The sequence below is a fragment of the Anoplopoma fimbria genome, chromosome 6 (assembly GCF_027596085.1).
Source record: "Anoplopoma fimbria isolate UVic2021 breed Golden Eagle Sablefish chromosome 6, Afim_UVic_2022, whole genome shotgun sequence".
NCBI lineage: Eukaryota > Metazoa > Chordata > Actinopteri > Perciformes > Anoplopomatidae > Anoplopoma > Anoplopoma fimbria.
In genome coordinates this window covers 15,391,197-15,416,023 of record NC_072454.1, presented here as the reverse complement: position 1 = coordinate 15,416,023, position 24,827 = coordinate 15,391,197, and the positions used below count along the sequence as shown (strand labels likewise).

Genomic DNA, 24,827 nt, shown 5'->3' with positions numbered 1-24,827 from the left:
TCATTTTGTAGCGTGACCATGCGGTGGAATATATTTATGGGGAACTAAAATGTCAGAAATTGGCAGCACTCACTTTTACTTCGTGACTTTAACCTTTTATTTTATATGCTGATGGAACTTAGAATTAAACAATTATACATTTGCCATTAAAATGTCACAAACAATATGAAAAAATATAATTTATTTAGTATGTACATGTTTCTTGTGATGAGCTTGCATTAAAAAGTAATGAAACAGCCATAAATTGCTTTTGGGTGCAATTTGATACTAATTAGTGTCTTTTCATGTCTGGTATTTACTGATGAGGTTTCTCTTTCTCTCTTCATACCAGGGTTTGGGGGGTTGAACTGTGAAATCAACTATGATGAATGTGTCCATGGATACTGCGCCAATAATTCCACGTGTATTGACCTGGTTGCAGACTATGAGTGCATCTGTCCTTCAGGCTTTGCTGGTGAGTTATATGTGGCATCATTTTCATAGTTTAGACTTTAATGAATATAGTGCAGATTGATGACTCTTCAGTTGTGATAACCATCAAACAGGTCGAATGTAAGAGCTCATTCACCAATTTTAGTATGACTACAGCTGATAGTATAAGTATATCTTTGTTTCTCCTCTTGTAGACAATTGTATGGAATAAAGTATTTTTCCGAAGATGATATATTCGTTACCAAAATGTATCAAAGGTGCTGTTTATCTTATGTATACAGTAATACTGACTCAAGTTAACAGAATGCTGACACATTACTAATTATTTTGTCTACAGTTTTCTATTTGTTGTGTTATGAATGGAACCATTGTTGTATCCATCACTTCTTGCACAGTACTAGTAAGGGGATTTTATTCATATTTTTGTACTGTGACAGTTAAGCAGGCAGAAACCTAGACTAAATAAATTGGGTGTGCCTTTGGCTGCGGGGTAAGAAACTGCAGTAGTACAAAGATATGGCAGTTATACTGTAGTATCACTGGCTCCATTACCAAACATACACACCTAACATCCCGCTGGTTCATCGCGGTAATGGTTGTCACTCTCTGCAGTCAATCTCATTTGTAGGACGGGATATTGAGGTGTTTCATTATGTTTTTTCTCAGTGTGTGTTCATGTTCATAGCGCTCAATTAACAATCTTCATCTACCTCACAGGTAAGAATTGCTCCACATCTGTCTCCGCATGTGCATCAGATGTTAAGTTCTGCCGAAATGGAGAAACCTGTTCCTACAGCTCAGCTGGGGAAATACAATGTAATTGCCCTCCAGGTATTGAAGCACGTTTGTTAATTTGATTGGTAATGAATTTGTCAAGCTGAATTTTTGTTTTAATATATGAATCAAGCCTGTCAGAATCAGAAATTGGGTTTATTGCCAACTAGGTTTCACCTACAAGGACTTTGTATTGGTGCATATTATAAACATAACATGGTAAACGTAGAGAAGATTAAATTAAAAATAAAAGTATGTAAAAAAAAAAATCAAGAAGCATGAATATAGAATAGAAGAAAATTGCATGCAGACATGCAATAGCAATGAAACAAGCAATGCTCTGAGCTATATAATACTTATCACCACAATGTGTCTTGTGCTCTTCATGGTTTTTTCTACATCAATCACTCTCTTTTCAATTCAGCCTTAAATGCATGTGGAAATGTATAAGTGTTGTCGATTACTGTTCGTGGTATTAATGGAACAGCGTTAACCTCTAAGTGAATACCATTAGAAAGCATGTGTACAAATCAGCAAATTGGTTACATTTGGGGAAAAACAACACCACACATATCACAGTTTTTATTTTCTTTGTGTACTCCTGCTGAAATCCCTCGTTGGTTTTAGTGCTTCAGGCTCATGCAGGATGGAATTTGTAAATCGGCAGAGAGGAAAAACACTGGCAACGACAGCATTACGTGAAATCACAACCCATGATGTCTGCCAGACGTGGGAAGTCAGGAGGATACTGTACATAGCTCCGCACATCAATCACTACTTTGATCCCACTTCTTACAGGATACCATGGCAATGAATGCTCCTCATCTGTGAACCAATGCGTGTCAAATCCTTGTGAACCTGAGGGGACTCTCCTCTGTGAAGAGCTGGCAAATACTTATAGATGTGTGTGTCACCACGGATACTCTGGGCCGCACTGCAAAACACCTATAAACCACTGTGTTGATGGTCTGTGTCAACATGGTTCAGCATGCGTGAATCTATCAAGAGGGTTCAAGTGTGATTGTTTACCAGGTAGGTTCACCATCCGACAGCAGCTCGTTCTCAAATTGAGGTAACTCCTTGAATGAAACGTATAGCACACTTACTCTCAGTTTGATGCTTTCGCTTGTTCAACTCTGTGGGAGTCTAATCTCTTTGGCCTTAAGCAACAAGACGAACCAGCCTTGTGAAATGTTTGAGTACGGGCTCATTTCACCAGGTTGTGAGACCACTTCAAAGCGGCGATTATGCTTGTAATGTGTGTTTTCCCTCTTAGGATCCAAAGGTCTTCTACTCAAATTTAATCAAAGGAATTGTTTGTTATGAAAGGAATTAATAGTATTGCATGTTACTCATACCTTGTATTTCTGAGGTAATAATCAAATTGTTTAAGATGAAAAATGTGTCCAATTCCAGTGCAAGTCTAATCATTCCATACATTACAGTAATTCACAGGTAATTACTAGTTACAGGTAAATGAGGTAATTATAAATGAAAAGTAAAAGTAAATAGCATAGCGTTCACATAGTATTTACTTTTTTTTCAGGAACTGCCTAACAACACATTAAATACTTGGTGGGCAAAATGTCAACATTACAAACATCTAATGATTTCACTTAATATAACATTATTTTATATAAATTGTAGATAATTAACATTTTGTTCCTATATTATTAAATAACAATCTAGCAGTATGTAAGGCATTAAAGGGGACAACCACCTAAATTAAGATATTCTAATAGGATATGTCCATGGCATAGGAAAGTTCAATCAATGGTTTTGAACATGAGCTACTCTGTAAGCCAGAAACCAGAGAAGTCTCAAACTTGTGATGTCATCAGGTATAGTAAAGAGCTGCTCAATAAACAATGAATGGGAGACTGGATTTGTAAACCTGCAGAGATTTGTTTCCTTTTTTTTTTACAACCAAATCACCTTTGTTTCATAGAGTGCTGCAGGAATGAGTTCTAAAGCACGGAAATTAGTTAGCATCTTTGCTCCTCTGGTTCCCTCGTCTCAAAGTCAATGTGTTTCTTGAATGAGTTTTAGGTCAGATGCCTATAATAAAGTCTGTGGTTATCAAAACCAATTTTTTGAATAATCTAAAATCTGCATTGTTTACGTCCATTTTTGCTTATGTGCAGTCTTCTTCTTCCCTGCTTTTATTCGGTGTAGTGCATTGTTACTACTTCACCCATCACCACTGCACACTTTGTACATTGAAAGTAAAGTGGGTCCTTTTGCAGGTTAAAACCAAAATGGTAACCAATTAACAAAAACATTGCTCCCCACTAGTGGTACTTACTGCTGTTGTGAAGCACCATTTTGATATTTTTCCTTGATTGATAACACAGTGGCTGCACATTTTGTCATTTACTTGAGCACTAAAGGGAAAGGAAAGACGCAAAGAAAATCTGCATATCAAATTCTTATTTTTCTCTTAAATAATTATTATTAATGCTTGTATCACTTCTAGAGATCTTTACAAGACAGTGTTACAGTATCACACACATTCAACAGGCAGTTCTTTAAGGGATTGTCCCCTGGATTGTATAAATCCTTTGCAATATATTTCCCTCTCTCTGCAGGGTTAACGGGCCAGTTTTGTGAGATAAACATTGATGACTGTGAAGAAAAGCCGTGTGGAGCCCTTAGTATTTGTAAAGACGCTCTCGGTGCCTACAATTGCTTCTGTGCACCTGGATTTATTGGTAAGTGAAAGCTATCTTTAAGTTATTCTTTGTGAGTTAAGTGACATTTTGTTCACAGAAGCAATGTGTCAACATGTGCGCCTTTTTATACTTTCTAAGGAAATAACTGCAAGATTGAAGTGAATGAATGTCTCAGCCAGCCCTGTCAAAATGGAGGCTCCTGCATTGATGAGCTCAACTCTTTCAGCTGCCAGTGTCCTCTTGGAATCACAGGTATTTTATACACTTCTTGCCACGAATGTGTTTGTTTGCACAACACTGATCACGTTTATGCAAGGTATGATGAGTGGGAGGCTACTTCAGCACGGCTCTATGTACCAGTCTGCCTAAATACGCTGGATAGGAGTAAATTTAGAGAGAATATAGGTATTATTAATGGTAAATGGTAGTGGCTTAGACTAGAGGAGCCGGAGATCGAACCGCCGGTCTTCTGATTTGAGGGTTGAGCCGCTCTAAATTAGATATTTAACTGTAGACCTGTGGATGGGTTAGCATGGATCTTCAGTAATACACTCAAATGGGAAGTGAGTGAGGCTTGAATTAGTTAGAAAACTCTTTTATAATTTTACAACGTTTTTTTAAATCAACTTTAAATACATTATAGAAAAACAGTTGTTCATCCAGAAATGAGTCATTTGGTTGTTGTAACAAATGTGGTAATCATTTAAATGCAATATGTCCATGAATTGTGTTCACCGATAAAAAACAAACAAATAAAAAATATTTTATTTATTGAAACTCTTCTAAGAGATATAATAACAACATAAAGGCCACAAGATGTAATGTAACATGTATGGGTTCAGTGGTTTGGTATGTTTAATGAAATTGGTGTTTTCTTGAATGTTAATTATTTTTAGCTACAGCTATCTCCTCCACGCCATACATGACTGAAATATATCTTTCTTTGTTTTACAGTTAATATGATATAACGTAACACACCATGCCAAACAGAACAACTAATTCTACAGTATGAACACTTTTGCTAAATGGGATATTGACCCTATACAAATTTTCTAACCCTACTCATACATTCATTTAACAGTAGGATCGGTTCGATTTAGAGACTGGTGCATTGGATCAGATTTCAGGAAAAGGAAAGTGCCAAGAGCTCTGCTTACAGCTGAACTGTGTAGATTATATTAAAGTTCATATACCTTTTCATGCTTTAGGCCGGATCTGAGGAGTTTAACTTGCTTTACATAATATTTTATAATCACAGCTCTTGTCCTACTCACTCCTTAAACTACAGGTGGCACCATAATGTATTGTAGGAATGGAAATACAAACTACACTCCGGCTGTGATTTTAAAAAATGTATGGCAACAAACAATTTCTTTATTACATTCCATTAATGACATTTTTTATTTGATGCACTGTTTCAGAGGAGCCTCAGAAATATATTTTTTTCATGTGAACAGAGAAAACGACTTCCTATCGTCTCTGCTCATAGTGATTGGCAGGTGATCTGCTTAATTCTGCAGGTATCTTAGATTAAACACATCATAATGAGATTCATCATTTACGATTTACAAGATTTATATTCTAAAAGTAGATTTTCCAGATGCTCTTTCATTTATCAACAAAGCTACCACTCAAATGCTCCGCTGCCCTAGTTACATGTTCTTAACAACTGTGAGGCTAAAATATAAAATATATCTTCAAGATGGTGACAGAGGAAAGGGCATGGCATCATTTAAATCCAAAAGGTTTATTCCTGTAGGAGCAAAAATATGTTCAGCAAAAAATGGTGGCACCAGATTAAAGCTCAATGGGGTTACATATACATTAGGAGTTATCCACTGGGGACCAATATCCACATCCGATTTCATGGAAATCCAGATATTTGATTTTGAAATCATGTGTACAAAGTTGACAATTTTACATGCAAAAACTGGATGTTTATCTTCTTAGAGGCATTCATTTGACCAGTACATATTACGGCCAGATGTAAGCACTAGAGGAAAGTTATGGAGCAGTAGTTATCCTCTTGGAACCATGAATTTCCTTCCCCTCAGCGTGTCTTGATTGTTTTTTGATGCTGATGGAGCAACAAAAATCTCGCACTAAAATGTAGACGTAGTCACCTCATTTTTATGTTGGACTTTTTGGATAAAGGCAGTTTATACTGAGAGTTAAATCATGAAAAGTTAAACTCTTCCGTTCTAAGTGTCAGTTGTTCCCACTGTAATAGGGAACATCACTTACAATAAATGGATTTACAAAAATCTCTGGATGTCCCCAGAGTCTTTCAGAGAAATCTAAAGGTTTTTTGCTACATTGAGTATCAGTATTGACAATATCTCAAAGACAACCTCAGTGTTTCAACTGCGAACTAATGCTAACCATGAAGCCACATCCAGGCCACATGGGAGGCGATGAGGTTATACAGTAAATCAAGCTCTATTTAGACCTTTGTAGTGATACAAGAAAACACAAACAGTACACTAGTATTACATGGAATGTTGCTGTGATTTAAAAACCTCCTCTCACTTGGCATTGTATGCTATATAACAGCCTCCTCCAAAGCTTACAGCAACTTTAAATGTGTGAAATGGCGATAATGCAAAAAAACATCACCTCACAGCTTGGTGTCTGTGCAGCAGATATACTTTCTATTTAAAGAGTAAACAAATTAGGAAGGCAATGCTAAGGGGAATAAATCATATATTTAATTACATTATTTATTTTTGTTGTGACATATACAACATAGAAATGGATAAAAGTCAGCTACAGAAAGTACGTTGTTTATACAGAAAGATAGTTGTTTGATTTAAAGCCCCTATTTGTCAAATATCCAAAACAAAATATCAGTGTCAAATTAACTTTGCTAGCATAACAGTAAAAATCTGTTTATTCCATGTGTTGCAAAATGTGCGCACAGAATATCAGACTGACTTAATTTTTGTGACAACTGTCTTAAAAATACTGCAACCAAGGGATTGAAGGTGTCACCAATCATCAAATTTCTAACTCTCCATGAAGAGGCTTTGAGTCAAATGTACATATATTTTACTAAGTTGAAGGAAAGTGCAAAACTGAGCATGAGTCATAACATGTTACAAATGAAAGCTGCAATACTTTTTGGACATGTGCGACCAACTTTCAACTTTTGTCCCAAAGGGATATTAGTTTTGCAGTGAATACATAAAACAAACTTGAAATAGCGTTTTTCAGAGTAACACAGACTTGGAACAGCAAAAACAAAATATGTCGAGCAGAATCCTCAAGAGGCAACAGCATAATCAGAGAATCAACATGGATATCATCCTTCAAGTAGGCCTAACTATTCCTGATGGGCAATCTACCTCCTTTAACTGAGTTAAGGAGGGTAGTGGCTGTGGGGTTGAATGATGAAGAGGGTGTGTCTGGGCTCTGATGGACCTCAATCATTTTGCTGCTTATAGTCACTATTTTAGCCAGTGCATTCTTGAACTACTGACTCTTTTAAATCTTGTATCTTTACAGGAAACTACTGTGAAGTCAACATAGACGAGTGCATATCATCCCCCTGCCTGCACAATGCCACATGTGTTGACCTTGTTCATGGCTATGGATGTGTCTGTATGCCTGGCTTTACAGGTTAGTGTATACGGGTACACGGGTGAGGAGTATGTTTCTATGTTTTAACATGAATGATAAGTGCAATGCATTAATACTTAATTCCTAATTGTTTCCCCACTTGTGGCTGTCAAAAGCTCAAACATGAATAATAACTCAACTAAAATAAAGATCATGTTGTGCCACCTGCAAGCATTTCTTAATAACCGCTAATAACTCCCACGGAGCCACATTCAGTGCATTGCAAACAATCCCAATGGTTGTAGTGCTGGTTTCTCTTTCTATTTTATGAAGAATTTTTCTTTTTGAAAGTACAGAATTAAATCTGAAATGGACTTCTTGCTGTAAGAATGGTGTTTGCAGGTTTCATACCTTTTTGCGGCACCATAGAGATCCCTCTCTGGTATTTTAGCTGTATTCAGCACTGAAGCACTACTTTCAGCTTTCACATCATCTGTGTGCATGGTATTAAGATCATAATCGCCAAATCAAAAATAATTTACAAAATACCCAATTATTTTAGGTTAAACCCTCTCTGGGTTAAACTAACAGCAACTGCAGTGATCCGTTTTGTGTTTTCAACACTGAATATTTCAGAACAGCCAAACATTAATGCCAGTGTTAATATAACATATTTATCAATCTGTTTATTTATCAATTTATCATCTTTTCTGTCAAAGGCACAAAGTGTGGATTTGACATTGATGAGTGTGCTTCATCTCCCTGCAAGAATGGAGCCACTTGCATTGACCAGCCTGGTAATTACTTCTGCCAATGTGCAGCTCCGTTTAAAGGTAATGAGCACTGAGGGAATGGGGACAAGAAGCAAAGTTAATTAACTCCACATACTATTATTTTCACCTGTCTGAACTCACTTCACATGTCTCAACAAAATGAGTACATCTTCATTGGCTACCTGTGGTTGGTTAAATACAAAAATCTCAAGTAATTACTGAGATTTACGTTATGGTGGGTGCTTCTGCCACATGTGACAACTTTCATCATTTAGTCAGATGATAGAGGTAGTGATACTTCAGCATCATCTTGGCATATCAGTGGGATTTCAAATGTTGATTGGTGATTTGGGGAAAGTACATTTTACTCACATTTCTTGTACAAATTTTACAAGACATGAGAAAATGGTGAAAAGCTTAGGCTCATTGTAAAGAATGATCATTGTTTGTAGTTAATCTTAAATGTTTTATTTTTGTATTTTAATTATTTGCTTTCCACGTATAATAATAGAAAGTATATTTGCATTATTTCAGTATTTAACACACTAGGAATGTGTTACTTTAATTGAAAGACTAATAAATAAGGATTTAATCAGTTGTTGTTGTTAAGTAGATTGAAGCCGGTATAACACCACTTATACCTCCATAAACAAATGATCAAAGAAAACATCTTAAATTACCTGATTTTTAATGTTTACTTTTTGACGCAGCTTGTTGCTGTCCCATGTTAGTAATGACTGCAATTTTGTGGTTATGATTCACAACGTACACAAGCTGTTTGTAATTGTTAGACTTTCACTGTCGACTGTTCATGTTGGAGTAGACACTCTGCCATGAAGGAACTGTCAGTGGATACAATTCTAAAAGTGTGATTTCACAGAAAGGACAAAGGGCTCCATCATTAATAAATGTGAAAAACATTCATCTTGCCAGACTCCCTCTAGACACACTCCTAACAAACCAAGCAAGCATTCAAGAAGGACCTTGGTCAAAACCCAAGGACCACTGACAGATCTAATGAGCTTGTTGGCTGTGAGATCTTTCTGGAAGGACAACAGTCATGGCAGCACTTCTCAAATCTAGGCTTTACGGCAGAGTGGCCAGGAGGAAATTACTCCTGAAAAAGGCACATGAAAATTACAAAAAGGCACTTCAAAGACCGCCGACAGCTTAAGGAGAAAGTCTAATGCTATAATTCAAAACACTATGGAAAGTACAGCAGAAATGAGGCACAGTTGATTACCCACGTAACCCCATTCCTACTGTATATTAGTGGCCACATAGTGATGTGGTTGCTTTTTAACGTCAAAGATAAAGGGGACTGTTAATCAATCCAAATACAAGCATACTCTGAGAGAGACAATTTGCGATCAATAAAGCAATGGAGCATAGTATATAATTAACACGTGTTCTAATAACCATATATGTGCCTAACCGTAACTTAGAATCGCTTCAAAATAATCACTCTGTTCCCAATTTGCCCAAAACATTTTGCAGCCTATGATTTCCAGTGCTGTGTCCAAGCCAAATCTTACAATCTGGTTTGAACCAGATTTTGATTAGACCCAATCAGCCCCCGCATTCATCTACCTCTATCACACGTTTGAGAAGCTAAGTGTCAAAGCAAAGATAAATTTGGTCTTATTTGATTAATTTGTCGGTATTGTTCTGTTAGTTTTCTAAAACAAAGTGACTGTTAAGTGCAGCAAGTTGTTTTAAATCAGAGGGGAATGTGACTGCCAATAAGAACTGATGATGGAGACTATTCATTTGATAATTGTATTTTCATAAGCACAACGCTTGTAATGTTCTAGGTACTGTAATAACATCAGCTATTTCATTTCCAATGTTCAGCCACTGAAATGGACAAAACAGTTCTAAAATGCATTCAAAACAGCAACCTGAGTGGTTGACTCCAACTATACCGTATATATGTGAGGATAACCTGCGATCGAAAAAAGTGACTTTGGATCAGCATCTACTGGAACATGTTTTGTGTTCAACTATTCCCGTCTGTCTCTGAGTAAGCTGAGGAAGCTTGACACAGCATGTAATCTACCACATGGATGGGTTCGTGGTATCATACAATAGGGGAATAATCTTTAGCAACCCCAGACTTACAGGTCCATTGCATTTATAGAGAAATTGTTGTATTGTTGTCTGCTGGATGGTTCTCTTACGTGCGTTTTTTTGCCTCGCTCCAGGTCATAATTGTGAGTTCTTACCCTGTGAGGCCAGTAATCCATGTGAGAATGCTGCAGTGTGTGTTGAGGAGTTGGATCAGGACCATTTCCCTTTGGGTTTCCGCTGTCACTGTCGCCGGGGCTTCACTGGCCCCCGCTGTGAAATCAATGTGGATGAGTGCAGCTCCAACCCCTGTTTTCACGGATTCTGCTATGATGGTAAGAAGCAGCCTATCTTGCCAACATGCTTAATAACAGGCACTCAAGATGGAAGCTATCCTACATGTACACACGCGCACACACACACACACACACACACACACACACACACACACACACACACACACACACACACACACACACACACACACACACACACACACACACACACACTCTCTCTCTCTCTCTCTCTCTCACTCACTCACTCACTCACCACTCACTCACTCACTCACTCACTCACTCACTCTCACACACACTCACTCACTCACTCACTCACTCTCACACACACACACACACTGTGCATCTGTCAAATTTAGTTCTGCTCACTTACAGTCTGACAGGCAGTTTTCAATTAGGTCACCATTGCAGCTAATAGGAGTGTTATGAGAGTGGAGTTATCCCATCTGATGTGAGGATCTAGTACATTACCTGCTGAAGTAGGCTTGATTAGTTCCTCAATATAACTGTAGAACTAACTCAATTAAGCATCAGTGCTGTGTTGTAATTTCAATCATGGATGACAAAAGGCAAAATAATACTATCAAAGGCGAAAACTGGTTATCTACCCATATTTATTCCATCTCTAGCATAAATTATTACTACCTCATTGATCTAAATTAAAGTCTAATAGTTAAGAAAAAAACGGGGGAAATTTTTTTTCTCTGATACATTTTATTTTAAGATGCCTGCAATTACTGAGCACCGGTTGTGCAGAGTCAAATTAGATTTCCCTCAGTAGCAAAATATTTGGGCTGTCTTAATACCCTCTAGCCTTTATGACATTTCAACAAATCCTGCCAAGGATGTTTCCACTGGATTATGCTGGAACAAAACAGTGATGGCAGTGGATTGCTATCTAAGAGTATCCTATCCTTCACTGTGCTGCAGGAGACCTCGGCCAGCTGTCTTGACTAATCTTCAGTGCAGCCAGTTCACCTTAGGTTAGTGTGGCAGGCCTCTAGGACCTATTGGCCAGTGCTCAGCAGCAACAGCCAGCCAGCCAGCCAGCCACCAGGGAGAGCACTGCATAGCCACAGTGGCCGAGATGAGTAATGCTGCTGCCACCCAGGACCTTAAGCATTTAATGAGAGTAATAGCAACTACACGCACCAAGACAGAGTGACAGCATAGATTACGTGGTAAATCTTTGGGATAATGAAGAATCCTGGGACCCTGACTGGGGAAGTAATAAATTCACTCCTGTAAGAAGTGCAATTACCTCTGTCACTGGCTGCCTGTACACCAGTGTTGTGTTGGAGAAACAGAATGATGCATCCCGCTTTAACGTCATTAATAATTAAAGAGAGGCAGGAATGGATTATTCGACGTGGAAGATTCTACCTTCTGATGGAAGAAATTGGAGCATTTGTAACATCTGAATAAAGAATGGCCCCTGAAATGGGCTTTTTCGCACTGTTGTAATTCTTTTCAGCTCATTCAGTGTGTTGAGAGTTTGAAGACTAATGACAAAGCTTTCAGGCTTTCATTGAGAAAGAGTGGGATAAGTACAGACGGGGAAGAAGAAAAGTCGTAGGAGAAAAGGGACTGACTGGCTATCGCAGAGAGGTTTATTTAAAGACGGTTAGAGTGTCAAACTCCTGATGCAGAGGGGGGGATAACCTGTCACATAGATTTAACAACAAGTTTGACTGATACAGCACAAGGTGTTTATTTCAATAGTCACATCTATTAAAAAAGGAAATAACTGGATGATTGTGTTTTATAGTTATTATCAGCACTTACCTTTATGATGTTGACCTACTGAGAGTGGAGGGATTTAATTTATGATGTGAGTTGCTGTAACTGTCCTACTGATCTTGTTTCAGTTGTAGATGGCTTTCACTGCCTTTGCAATCCTGGTTATGCTGGGCTGAGATGTGAGCAAGACATTGATGACTGCGTGAACAGTTTGTGTAGCACCAACTCGATATGTAAGGACCTCCATCTGGTAAGTACACACTCTTAGTTTGCCAGTATGATGGCCTGATATAATGGCTAATAAAAGGCTTTAAAATTGCACAATGTCCTGTAAATCACCACATCTTGCAACTCATTGGAAAGCACTCCAGTTTATTATAAAATATTGACAGACCTGAAATACATAAGGCTCTGCCTATTACCTTTGATGACTGTCATGCAGTTTAATGTTTGAAAGCATTTCAGTTGTAGTAAAATACAAACAACTATGCAATAACATGAAAAGTGATGTATTATTAAAAAGAATGAAATATGGCTACATGGCTCTGGACTACAGCTGTAAAACGGACAGGTTTATATATTCAAGGCAAACATGGCAGGTTGTGGTGGTCTTATTGGGAAATGTGTTCAGCAGGATGAGATGCAAGTTTGTTTCAAGTGTCTGGTTTGTGGGTGAAACAAGATGGGAACAGGACATGTGTAACAATGTCTAATGAGAGCACATCATTATTTTATTCCTAACAGACAAATCATGCCAATTATGACATTTATACCTTGTGGGCTGAATTTTTAAAATGACCGAAAGGTTACTAAAGTACACTTGGGAAAAACACAAAGGAGTTTCCAATGAACATATTAAATATCAATTGCATAATCATCAAGTTTTCCCTATTTTGACCAGAATGTTGTTTTTTTCACAATTAGATTATTAATTTGAAAAGATTAATCTTTAGCATTAACAAAGCACAATAGGTGATACTTCTTAAATTTGGATTTTTGCAAAGTAATTTAGTGACTTTACATTTTGCAATCCCCTCTACAACCATTGCTGGTTGCAGCGTTTGCCATTCCTGGCTATATCATGCATGTGTAGGCACAGACAGGACATTCTGAATGCATATGTCAAATCTCAGGAGGGCCACTCATAAAACATAATTTGTCCCTTTTCTGAAAAAATACACTACATTTGCAGATGCAGCTTACATAGTTGTAGCTAAGCTAATGTAGCAGAGTTTGGATTGAACTTCAGTGGTAGGATAAAGAGGACAGGCCTGGTCTGCCGTCTAGCTGCAGGGCTCGGTTGATTTTCTGTGAATGTCTGTTGAAATAATGAATGAAAACTGAGTTTGTGAATTTAGGCTACACATCAAAGATCTAGTGATTAAAGTGACTAAATGTTGATTGCTCTCAGTACACGTTATACCAAGCATGCTCGTCCTTCTGTACTGATGTCTGTTTCCAAAGATGCTCACACTTGGGTCAAGAGAACATTTTAAGACTTTTTTTTTTGCAAGGCACAGCTCTACCTCTGTAGTTATTCAAGTGTTTATTTAGCCTATAACATTGATCTGTTGCAGCTGCAAAAAGGCCTTGGGAGCCGCTTGCTGCTTACAAACTGTGCAATGAGTAACAGGGGCCTTTTTTCCAACAGCTGCTTATTTGCTAACAGATTGCAGTAGTGAAGCAGATGTGTCATAGATATAGTGTTTTGTTTTTTTCTCCTTTAGACAAAGACAGATAACTTCTGGTGTATAGTCTACTTAGTGCATAATGTATGTGAGAAATATGAGATCTATCTAACAAAACAGCACGTTTCGGTCGTGAGCCTATGGATTCCCGGAGGAGCCACATGATAAGGAGAAAAGAAACAAATGTGTTACAGAACCTTTCATGCAGTGTGTAAAAACAATTTTATTTTATTTTATTGTCACAAAGACAAAATTTCCAACAATGTATACATTTTTGATTTCAACCTTTCAAAATTTAAATCAACTTGTGGCAGTGAACTTCCACCATAGAAACTGTTCTATAATGTAATATCTTTTTATATAATTTAAGCCATATTATGAATTGCCAAACCAAAAAAACATGTCATATTTTTACAATTGTATTGTTTCTCCTCCAACACAAAGTATACTGTCATGAGCAATTCTGTCATTGAAAAGTAACATTTAGGCTTTCACTGGTAAATTTCTAGTATTCATCAGAAGCAAACTAGCATTTTCCAAAGACACATTAGTTTAAAGAAAGTGCTACTGTAGCAATTTCATGAAGGACACAAGCTCATTTTCCCTCTGTATATTGTGAAATAGTCAACAAGGGATTCTGTGACAAGGTTTCAAAATTGCCCCAGCACAAAATCCTGGTTAAAACATTCAGTGTCATTTACTGGGATAAAGTGAATACTCCCAATCCAAAGACAAAAGGACACTGCATAAGAAGGGTATTGGGTGTGATATGAGGGCTATAATGAAATTTCCACCAATATTTTTCTAGTCATACTGTTTCTTTCTCCACTTATTATTCAAATAGGGACAGTTTTTGGAAACCCCTCTGCATAGTCTTGTTCACAGTGAAGCTATTCCTCTCTCTGAACATCATGTCCCACAGAGCTTTAGCTTATTTTGGAGAATTGCAGTCCCTGAAGGTGACTTAGCAGCAAAAATGAGATTATGTTCTATTGCCAGGGGTAAGAAATAGGAATCTCCTAGAGGTATCTAATTTATCAAGAGATGATGGCATTTCCCCCCACCACCAGCACCAAAGGGCCCACAGTGTACAAATTATATCAGACAAAGTTTAACGGCTCCCCTCCATTGTATGAAATACAGATTAGCATGCGTTCAACCGGCAGCAGCCCGGGACCTTCAGACAGGGTTTTGGCAATGAGGAATCCTGAAAAACCCTTGACCATATGACTACCTTCATCCTGTATGCAAAGAGGAATTTAAATTAACCGGTACCTTGGAAAGCAATAGGCAACAAGCCATTAATCTCCTGTGCCCTGATTAATTATCATAATGCATATTGCAATGATGAAATAAAGGACAAGCGGTTCACATACTGCTCTAAATGAAGGAATGAAAAAGGTTAGCAATGGTAGGAGATATATATATATTAATCTGTTTCTAGATGTACAGTAGAAACAACATTGGTTATAAACAAATCCAGGCATTTTCTAACATATTTGCTTGTCTATGAAAATTCATTTTTCTTATATTGTATGATTGATAAAGGCTTGTACCATATATGTTGGATGGCATGGAATATAACAGGCTTGCATATAATCCAGAGGGTGGGTAGTAGGAGGAATATATCTGCATGGCAGTAATGTGGAAATTTAAGACGAGCTTGACACTTTTACAGTTTAAACAGTTCTCAACAGCAAAGAGCTTTTTTTTGAGTGGGAGGTTTTTTTCTCCAATATTTCTGAGCATATTAAGAATTGCACCGTTTTTTTTACTGAAATGTAATGGGTAAAAATGAGTGTCAGAATGCCCTCTGACTGCTCCTTAACAACTTAATTAATCACTTGCATATGTACAAAAGGTATTTTTTGTTATATTAATGGTGTGTATTGCTATTAATATATGACTACACCAAGGACAAGTGCAGATGTAAGGTGTCACTATATTTCAATGGTATTCTAATGGTGTTTCCTTTTTTTCCGTATTGCAGAGTTACGAGTGTGTGTGTCACTCTGGCTGGGAGGGGGAGTTCTGCCAACAAGAAATTGATGAATGTTTATCGCAGCCCTGCAAAAACAACGCCACCTGCACAGACCTCCTCAACAGCTACAAGTAGGTGCACGAGCCGGCCCGAGGGCGCTGTCCTCACGAGGTGCATCAGTCACTTAATAAATGCAGAAAAAGAAGCCGTTCAGAGATAGCAATATGTCCTTCCACCGGCAGCGGAGATAATGAATTGCAGATGGCAGGTAAAACAAATGAGTCAATCAATGGCTCACAGCATGAAAAGGTTTCAGGGGATCTGTGACTCATTGGAGGGAAAAGCTGGTGTATCTGCTCCAGCTAATGCCCTCCTCTCGCTGGGGAGACGTAAAACTGCTTCAGGTGGAAAAGTTGGGGGATGAAAAGGAATGCGAGGTGAAGTGGTTGGTAGTGCTTGGGTACTCACTGCCACCAAGTGGAATATTCAACCGCCTTAAGAGCAGATGCTTCAGAAATCTCTGTTCCTCTGTCCCCATCTCTCTCTCTCTCTCTCTCTCTCTCTATGTCTGTGTCTTGCATGCATACATTTCCATTTAATCCCAACTCAGTGCTCTAACCTCCCGTGTCCTACATTCAGCTGTCCAGAATTAAAAGCAGCTCTGACTAGTAGTTCAATTAACCTTTAAATTCCCTTCACTGTCTTCTCACAAAGGAGGGGGCTGTGCCAATACTGAACCGCCGTGTACTTGTATGCACATAAATGTGTGCTGTGGATCATTTGAATTGTTGTGGTAACTTATCCGCAGCACTCACCCATACGGCTGCTATTTTCATTTTTTGCACGATTTTTCCCAAAGAGAATGACACCCTTAATCCTTAGTATACTACCAAATAAGTGTTAATTTATTTTGTATTGATTTTAATTTATGCTGAAATGACCTCTACAGTGCCATATCTCCTCTCTGGTGTATCCAAGGTGTTTGTGCTCGCCAGGCTGGACAGGTGTGGACTGTGCAGAGGACGTGGATGAATGTGATTCTGGGCCCTGTCTAAATGGAGCTCAGTGTCAGGAGTCAGACCTACCTGGGGAGTTTTCCTGCACCTGTCCCCCCTTCTTCAGCGGCCCCTTGTGCAGCCAGCCTTATGACCCCTGTGACCCTCTCCACAATCCGTGCCTGCACAACTCCACCTGCCTGACACGCTCCAATGGAACAGCCTCCTGCAGATGCCCAGCTGGTGAGTGAACACACCGTCGCAACCTCATACTAATAGTGCTTTTTTTAGCCCACCTTTTGAGTGTAACTACACCATTTTGTTCAGTAGGTCACTATACGTAGACAATCTGCACTGTTTAAGTACTTTCAAAATGACAAAGAAACATTTAACATTTACATCATAGATCAAAATGGGTTCTAGCAACATCTATGAAAATGTATTCCTGTCACAGTTAAGCATGCTTCATTTCTCTGCTAAATGACTGTAATGTAATGTAATGTAATTTATGTTTTAATTTATATTTATTTGGGCTCGATAGAATAGGCCATGTAGCTGGAATCTGTGGTTATAAGCACAATGATAAAATCTGGTTTACCAGAAAAGTGGTGCTGTATTGACTGAAATACATTTTCTGTTGTTTTTTTTAATACATTTTCCATTCAGATTTTTGCAATGTATGGTCAACAAAGCCAGGCCATGATGACTTTGGTCTTTTTACTCCTTGCAAAAACAGCTTGAGTACTGCTTTATCTTGGGTTGATTTTTCCTGATGACCAAAACGATTTACACCCAGTGGTGGCTGGGTTGTCCATGGTGCCTCGGCTGCTAGTGTGCTACATACTGGGCTGTATATTCAGTGTGCATGCATCACAAACTGCCCCTCCATAAAGTGTAATGATTATTCATAGAAACAATGCTTTGCATGAGAGAGCCAACACCCAGATCAAAATCAGCAGCCTTTCATTTAATTCAAATTAATATAATTCTTTTTTTTAAATATACATAACACAACGCCTATAGTAGGTTATTTTGGCTACACCCTATTAGCATAATTTGTACTTATCAGCACTCAGTACATGTGGCATATCATTGCAATCAATTCCTGATTAAACAGTTCTTTCTCTTTTGCATAAAGCTGTCACTTGTGTCCCTTCCTCTCACTCATTAGCTGTTCAAACATGTCATCTGGGTAAACCCATTAGCATCCATCACCATAACAAAAGATAAAAGCCCTTTTAACCCTGCCTCTTAAAATTAAACCATTTTTTGGTCTAGCAAACACATTGACTTAAAGACCAATCAGTGTTACCTTTGAACATTGTGTTACAACTGAAAATAGGAATAAGCTGGATAAAATATGTATATGGTATCATAAAGTACACTATTTTAACTAATAATTTGACATGAAATGTCTGTATGTACACATTGTCTGGTAAACTTTCTTAGTAATTCATAATTGCAAATTGAATGAATGCTTTGGATTTCCTTCCATTTTTAGAAATATGTTACTGTACTAGGAGTTTCTACAAGGAAGCCTTCTGATCTAATCATGTGTTCTGAATTTATTTAATATCGATCCTTGCTCCTCAATGATATCAATAAATACAAAAGCATGTTTATAAAGTGGCAAACAAAGCAGATCTCACTGGTCCTCTAGTGCAGTGTTTGTAGCTATCTGCCACAGGCTAATTTAATGAACCGCATGCATACTTGGTGATTTAAAGATGAAGTCTCATCCCTCGTTTGAATACAAGCTGCGGTCAGCAATAGATGTCTGTGCCATGACAAGTATTGTTAATGACAATATTTTTGTGGTGCGATAGATAATCAAAAACAGTCCATAGAAACAACTCACCACCCTGGAAGAACAATTCACTTTTCCACTTCTATTTATATGCTCAGTGTGTTCCGAAATGGACATGTTTTACCAAATTATGCCAGCATATGACTTAATATACAGTGTCCTTTGTGTTGTGGGTTGCCCATAGTAATAGGCCCCCCACTGAGTATTGAACCTAAAAATGAATTGCATGAATACTAATGCAAACACTTTGAAACTAAACTGTTGCCCTAATTTAACATGCCCACACACTTATTCAGAAATGGCATACGCATACGCATTCAATAAGACACACACTTAAGAAATTCAACACATGAAAATCTATTTCATGTTCAATTCACAAGCTTGAATAATCCAAATATTAGTAATGGAGCATCTAAAATGACCAGTATTAGATTGACCTGTTAAACAGTAACCCCCTCTGATAGCTTTGAAACTATAAACAATATAGTGTTTTAATATTCAATCTTATCAGTGTGCAGGTGAAGATGCTATAATACTGTGCTGTACCTAATGGCAAGATCAGCGCCGAGATGAAAAGATGTTTCCAGATATAAATAGAGCAACTGGGTTCGTTTCAGAAGGCTTCCTTGGAGAGGAATAGGAAATTAGGTGCTGGCTGCATACATTACACCAAGAGCTTTGCGTGGGCTCGGTCGTCTTCACTTCACACAAGTATTCTGACTCACTACTCTCCATCATTATACACCATAAATCCTTCCTACATAGCTACTACTCAACAAACGCAGAGCTGTTATACGAGCCGCGGCCTGATCCCAGTGCAACAATTTTACAGACTAGTTATTTACCGTTCAGTCTAGGTTATTTGTCAAGGAAATTGTGTAGGCTTTACATTATTCCCAGGCCTAATTAAATTGAAATCTCTCTACCAGATTTACTGCTATAAGCAAATAACGTCCCACACACTTGAGATGGACAACACAGTAAACATTATCAAGGTTAACTTGTAATACAATTATATCCAATTAGCCATTTTGTTAATGGCATTTAGTTGTGCTTATTTGCATGGTGTGTGGTAAATGTGCAGGGTATGGAAATTAACTGAATTAAGGAGATGAGATTTTATGCGTTTGAAAGACATGAAATGGCACACGTCTCATTCAAAGACTTCGGTTGTTTACTTGGCACAGAATACAGTATGGCAGCAGTGTTTGCTTAAAACAAGCTCATGTGCACGACTAAACTGAATTAAAATGCAAAACATCTCATTTTCCAGATACTGTCTCTGGAGTAATGAAATGAAAACATTATGGTAACCAGCCCAAATGTCACATGCTACACATTCCAACTGCAGCTTAGTTCAGCCACATGGTCCACACTCAAATACAGACAGTGCATGCTTTTACTATATATATGGGCACAGTTGGAAACAGTTGGAAAAGCTGCACCATGGTAAAACATGCCTCAGGGTGGACATGAAGGTGTGTGCTGTTAAGAAGATGGTATTATGGAATACATCAGGTTTCTAGACCAGGGGATCTCATTCTATTGTAACTTAAGGTGTTTGGGAAACTAGTTGACCTTTGTTCAAAACGAAAATGTTCCCAATTTGCTTATTGTAATAGACTAAGTACAGCCATAGTCATAACATTTAGTCCTTATACTAAATAAATATTTGTATTTATTTTTTAAACACTACCTAATTAAGTTAAAAAAATGCTTCACCTTTTTTTTTTTTTTTTTTTTAAATCTGCATTTTTTTTTTCTGTTTGTGGTATTGTGTTTAGTTTCTGTCTACATTTGTTTTTAGCTCGTTGTTAACTGAAGAGTCACTAGAATCTAATGTGAAGATACCCAGGAGACAGAAGCAATACTCTGATAGTGGACAGTCGCTGTCAAACTTTTTTAATAGCCCGTCTTCTGACAATATCTGATGGCAGTTGACAGGGGTCTGTTATTAAAGATGAATACTTTCACAGTGGGTTTAATGATCATTTTTCTCAAACCTGCTGTACTGAATTTGTTCTAAAGCGAAGTGTGCAGCCATAGTTTTCCCATGACACTTCACTAGACTATATCAATCTCACAAAAAGGGTGATGTGGCAACTTTAGTGTTCGTCAGTTCAACAGGAACTAAAAGGTAGCCATTAGGAGGAGCCTACTGGGAGTAGCATTAAAGGGATTTGTAAAACACACTGGAAAAGAGTTTTGTCTACAAAGGCATACTGTGAAGACCTGGAGGCCAGAATAAAACCAGAGCCAGCTAAAAGAATTGTCTTAAAAGAAAATATAAGAGGAGCAGTTATCCTCTCTTGATTGTAGAGGGCTCCTGTAGGAAGTTTTTGTTCTTCCTAGCAGTAACACTCCGCTGAGGCTCTGGCCAGGAGGCCTAAGTCATCTTGCCTGACCAGCACAGATGTTCCACTTTCCTCTTAATGAGGAGCCTCAGCAGGGAGTGCCAAACCTGATAGAAGAGCGACCTGAAAAAGGGAGAGCTATGTTAGAGGTCAGGATGAGGGTTACTGGCCGACAACCACAACAAATGAAACAAACACGCGTAGCATCACTTACCACAGCTTACGGTACATGGCAGTTACAACAGATTCTGAGTCCTGTACACAATCTATGCTGTAGGCTTGGCTGTCCTTGTTCATCGTTTGCACGAAGAACAGTTGGTACGGATAAACTGCAACATCCTGGGTTGAAATGTGATCTTTAGTTCATGTCCCCCAATGCGGTCTTTCAGTCTGTCAAGAATGCATCCACTTAGGCAAAAAAAAGGTATATGCTTTTTATTTTAATTTAATTCCTAACGTTCAAACTTTGACGTGGATGCAAAAAATAACTGTTTCGCATCAAATCTAAGGATCTTTTATTGATTGTGTTTCTGTTATAGTCAGCATTGATGCCTCAAAGTGTGTTTACACAGACAATCCATGACACAACTACATCAACTATAACTAGTACTAGATGTGGAAACACAAAGGTCAATCCGGAAAAAAGAAACATAATGCACCGTTACAATTCTGTAACTTTAATCAACTTTATTTATTTTTGTAATAAAGCAAAACTATAAAACCAATTTTATAGTTTTATCTCAGACAGTTAATTCACTTGAGACATGCACAGATGACATCTGAAAACGTTATTTATCATTACCCTTAAATGAGATTGTAACAATTCGATTGAGTGTTGCAAGATTTACCACTGGTAATTGATAATTAACTATAATTTATAACCATTTAAGGGTTTGCAAATACAAACAACAAAGTGTTTGAATGTCAAATTCCTTAATCTTTTTACTTAAAGGTTTTATGAAATTGTCTCAAAGTAATAATGTTTCACATATTGGCATTTGCACAATGAAAAGAACACTATGACTGCAGCACTTAATGTTTTTGATCTATAAAAGACTTAATATGTTACATTATTTCCATCTGTGTTAGAGTGCCCTACCTATTCATTGGGTTTCAGGTGACAAGTTGGCATATATCAGTGTTAAAAGTGAGCTATTTGACAAGGGGACAATCGGCTTGTCTCTGGAGTTGAGGAATATGATTTTTCCCGTATAGTGAATTAATTCAGAAGCATTGTGTGGTCCCTTTACATGCAAAAACCATTTGGTCTCCATGGCTCAGAATATCCCCAGAGGTGTTCCTGGCCAGATGGAGAACAAACCTCTTTATTTGCATGGCATGCTACACTAGCCTTCACCTTCCACAAGATTGAGATTGTGTCCTACCAAACAGTTGGTTAATGAGCTACTGTGAAGCTGTGCCAACATGAGAGCTGACACATACCTAATATGATGTTAAAAAAAGATGTGTTGAAAATATTTGTTGCCAAAGATTCATTTTAAGTGATCATTCTTTTTTATAGAGGGAATAGACAATTGACTTATAGTAGATGTGTTTCAATTTATAAACCAGCTGCCCTGGCAGATGTATGTGAATAGCACTGGCCTTTTTTTCTTGTCTCTGTACTGTATAGTGATATAGAACGTAATGCACTTTTACTTTTTTTGCCAAAATACATACTACGACTCACTTACTGCATTTCTTGTGTTTTGTAGTTCGATATTCTAAATTAACAAAGATTATGTGTATTATCTTTATGCATTCTAAACATATAGTTTTTTTTCCGTGCAAGCCACATTTACTGTCTTACTGTCTAATTAGTTTATGATATGTTTATAACAATAATTAATTTAAGGAGAAAATGAGGAAATTCAAAATCTATTTTACAGTAACGTCATGGCTGAGATAGCAGTAGCATGTAGAATATAGAGGTTACATGTAACTACAAAACTAAAACTGTGTTGTATTATGATTCCTTACTTAAGCTGAATGTAGCTGAACCAATATACGCTGTACTTAGACAGCAAGCCTCCACAAAAAAAATGTTTTCTCCCAATAGAACAATTACTGAGATCAAAGATACTTCATGGAAATCTTTCTCAGAGTATAATAGTCCATGACAAATGCAGTCAGTGACCATGTTGTATTCAAGCTTAGTTGGTAGCATGTAAACCACAGCTCCATTTGGTGAACTGGTATCTAGTCTAATATTCTGAAAGTGAAGGCACATAGAGAGGCAACAATATATTAAAATGTAGCAGGTGTTCAGTCTCAGTATGAGGGCGTGCCCCTTCAGTGAGCACAGGTCTCAGCACGCTAGTGATATTCCATTGCTGAGGGCAAAAGGTGGTTCTTTTCTTTCATTTCAGCTTTGAGACCCCTGTTTCCAGCCCCGAACAGCCGCTGCATCAGAAAAAGGGTAGAAAAAGCATCAATGAGCACATAGTGGTATACGCAGTTCTCCCCTCATAAAAATTCTCAGTCATTAGTATCTTCTAACATATTGGTGTTTAACCCCTGAATGCTTCACAGCAGGGTAAAATAACCAAATGATTTCTATATAAAGCTGTGGAGACTGGCCACAGTGCTGACAGAATATACTCTTTTTATGTAGCATAGCCAAGGGGATGGATTTAGTCTCAGATGTTTGGGGTCACAATGAAGTCAGGGAGTGAGAGACCCTAGATTTTTGGTCACCTAAAATATCACTTCTTGTATTTACAAGAAGTGTACTTGTACTTGACATTTACTTTTATGATCAATTATGTTAGACATTTTAGGAATATGTCATGATATATATATATATATATATATATATATATATACATTGTTTATTTAAAAAATAATGTCGCATAACAGCAGACATCACTCATTGGTGTCTGCTGTTAGCAAAGCTGCCAGACTATGTAGAGTCCCAGCAAGCTCCACCAATGGAATGGCTAAAGGCACCCTGTGTGTAGCCTGATAGGCAAAGCTCAGAGCAAAAAAACAGTCATCAAAGCACCCTCGACAGCTCATGAAACTTAGTGCTGTGAGCTCAGGGCAGCCAAAGGCGACCTAGATGAGTGCATCTGGATTTGTATCAAGTCAGAGGACTCTTTCATTTAGATTGTGACAGCTGGGCAGAAGAGGAAACTGTTAAGAGAGGAAATAGTGATGTACTCAAATTGTAACTAAAAAGCCTAGAATTATGAGCAAAGTCAGAATTATTCTCCACACATTTCCTTATGGAAACTGTTTCCTTAAGCATATAACCGATTGTTATCATTTTTACTGATAATAAATGAAGTAACAATCTCATTTTTATCGAAACAAGTGCTGTGCAGTTCAAAACGTGCCTTTTAGGAACGAGATGATTGCTTGACCTCCAGTATTGTTCTAATTATTCAAAACTTGCATTCTCTCAAATGGTCATCAGGGGACGGCAACTCTGGCTGGAACAAGTAGTCAGATTGTATAGAAGTCCATAAAAAAATGACCCTACTTCTCACTTGTTTTATTACCTAAGTTAACATTGTAAACCTGAGTTTATGGCCTCAATCGCTAGTTTCAAGTCTTCTTCAATACAGCATGATGTTCATTTTGTAAATTATGGTCCCATTTAGAGTAAACAGACGATGCTTCAGGACACACCTACCTCGTGATTGACAGGTAACTACCTCGTTTGGGGTATTTCATCTTAGAACTTTTACC

The 24,827-nt window shown here is 37.8% G+C and overlaps 1 protein-coding gene across 1 annotated transcript in view; it reads left to right on the top strand.

Moving 5' to 3' along the window:
* The window catches only part of eys (eyes shut homolog), a 139,444-nt gene that overhangs the window by 30,838 nt on the left and 83,779 nt on the right, over positions 1 to 24,827 (top strand). The window contains exons 14-24 of the mRNA XM_054600062.1: positions 332 to 454; positions 1,150 to 1,263; positions 2,005 to 2,238; positions 3,795 to 3,917; positions 4,017 to 4,130; positions 7,383 to 7,496; positions 8,156 to 8,269; positions 10,414 to 10,611; positions 12,438 to 12,559; positions 15,988 to 16,109; positions 16,957 to 17,216. Coding sequence (XP_054456037.1) covers positions 332 to 454; positions 1,150 to 1,263; positions 2,005 to 2,238; positions 3,795 to 3,917; positions 4,017 to 4,130; positions 7,383 to 7,496; positions 8,156 to 8,269; positions 10,414 to 10,611; positions 12,438 to 12,559; positions 15,988 to 16,109; positions 16,957 to 17,216 — 1,638 coding nt within the window. The remainder of the gene's footprint in view (positions 1 to 331; positions 455 to 1,149; positions 1,264 to 2,004; positions 2,239 to 3,794; positions 3,918 to 4,016; positions 4,131 to 7,382; positions 7,497 to 8,155; positions 8,270 to 10,413; positions 10,612 to 12,437; positions 12,560 to 15,987; positions 16,110 to 16,956; positions 17,217 to 24,827) is intronic.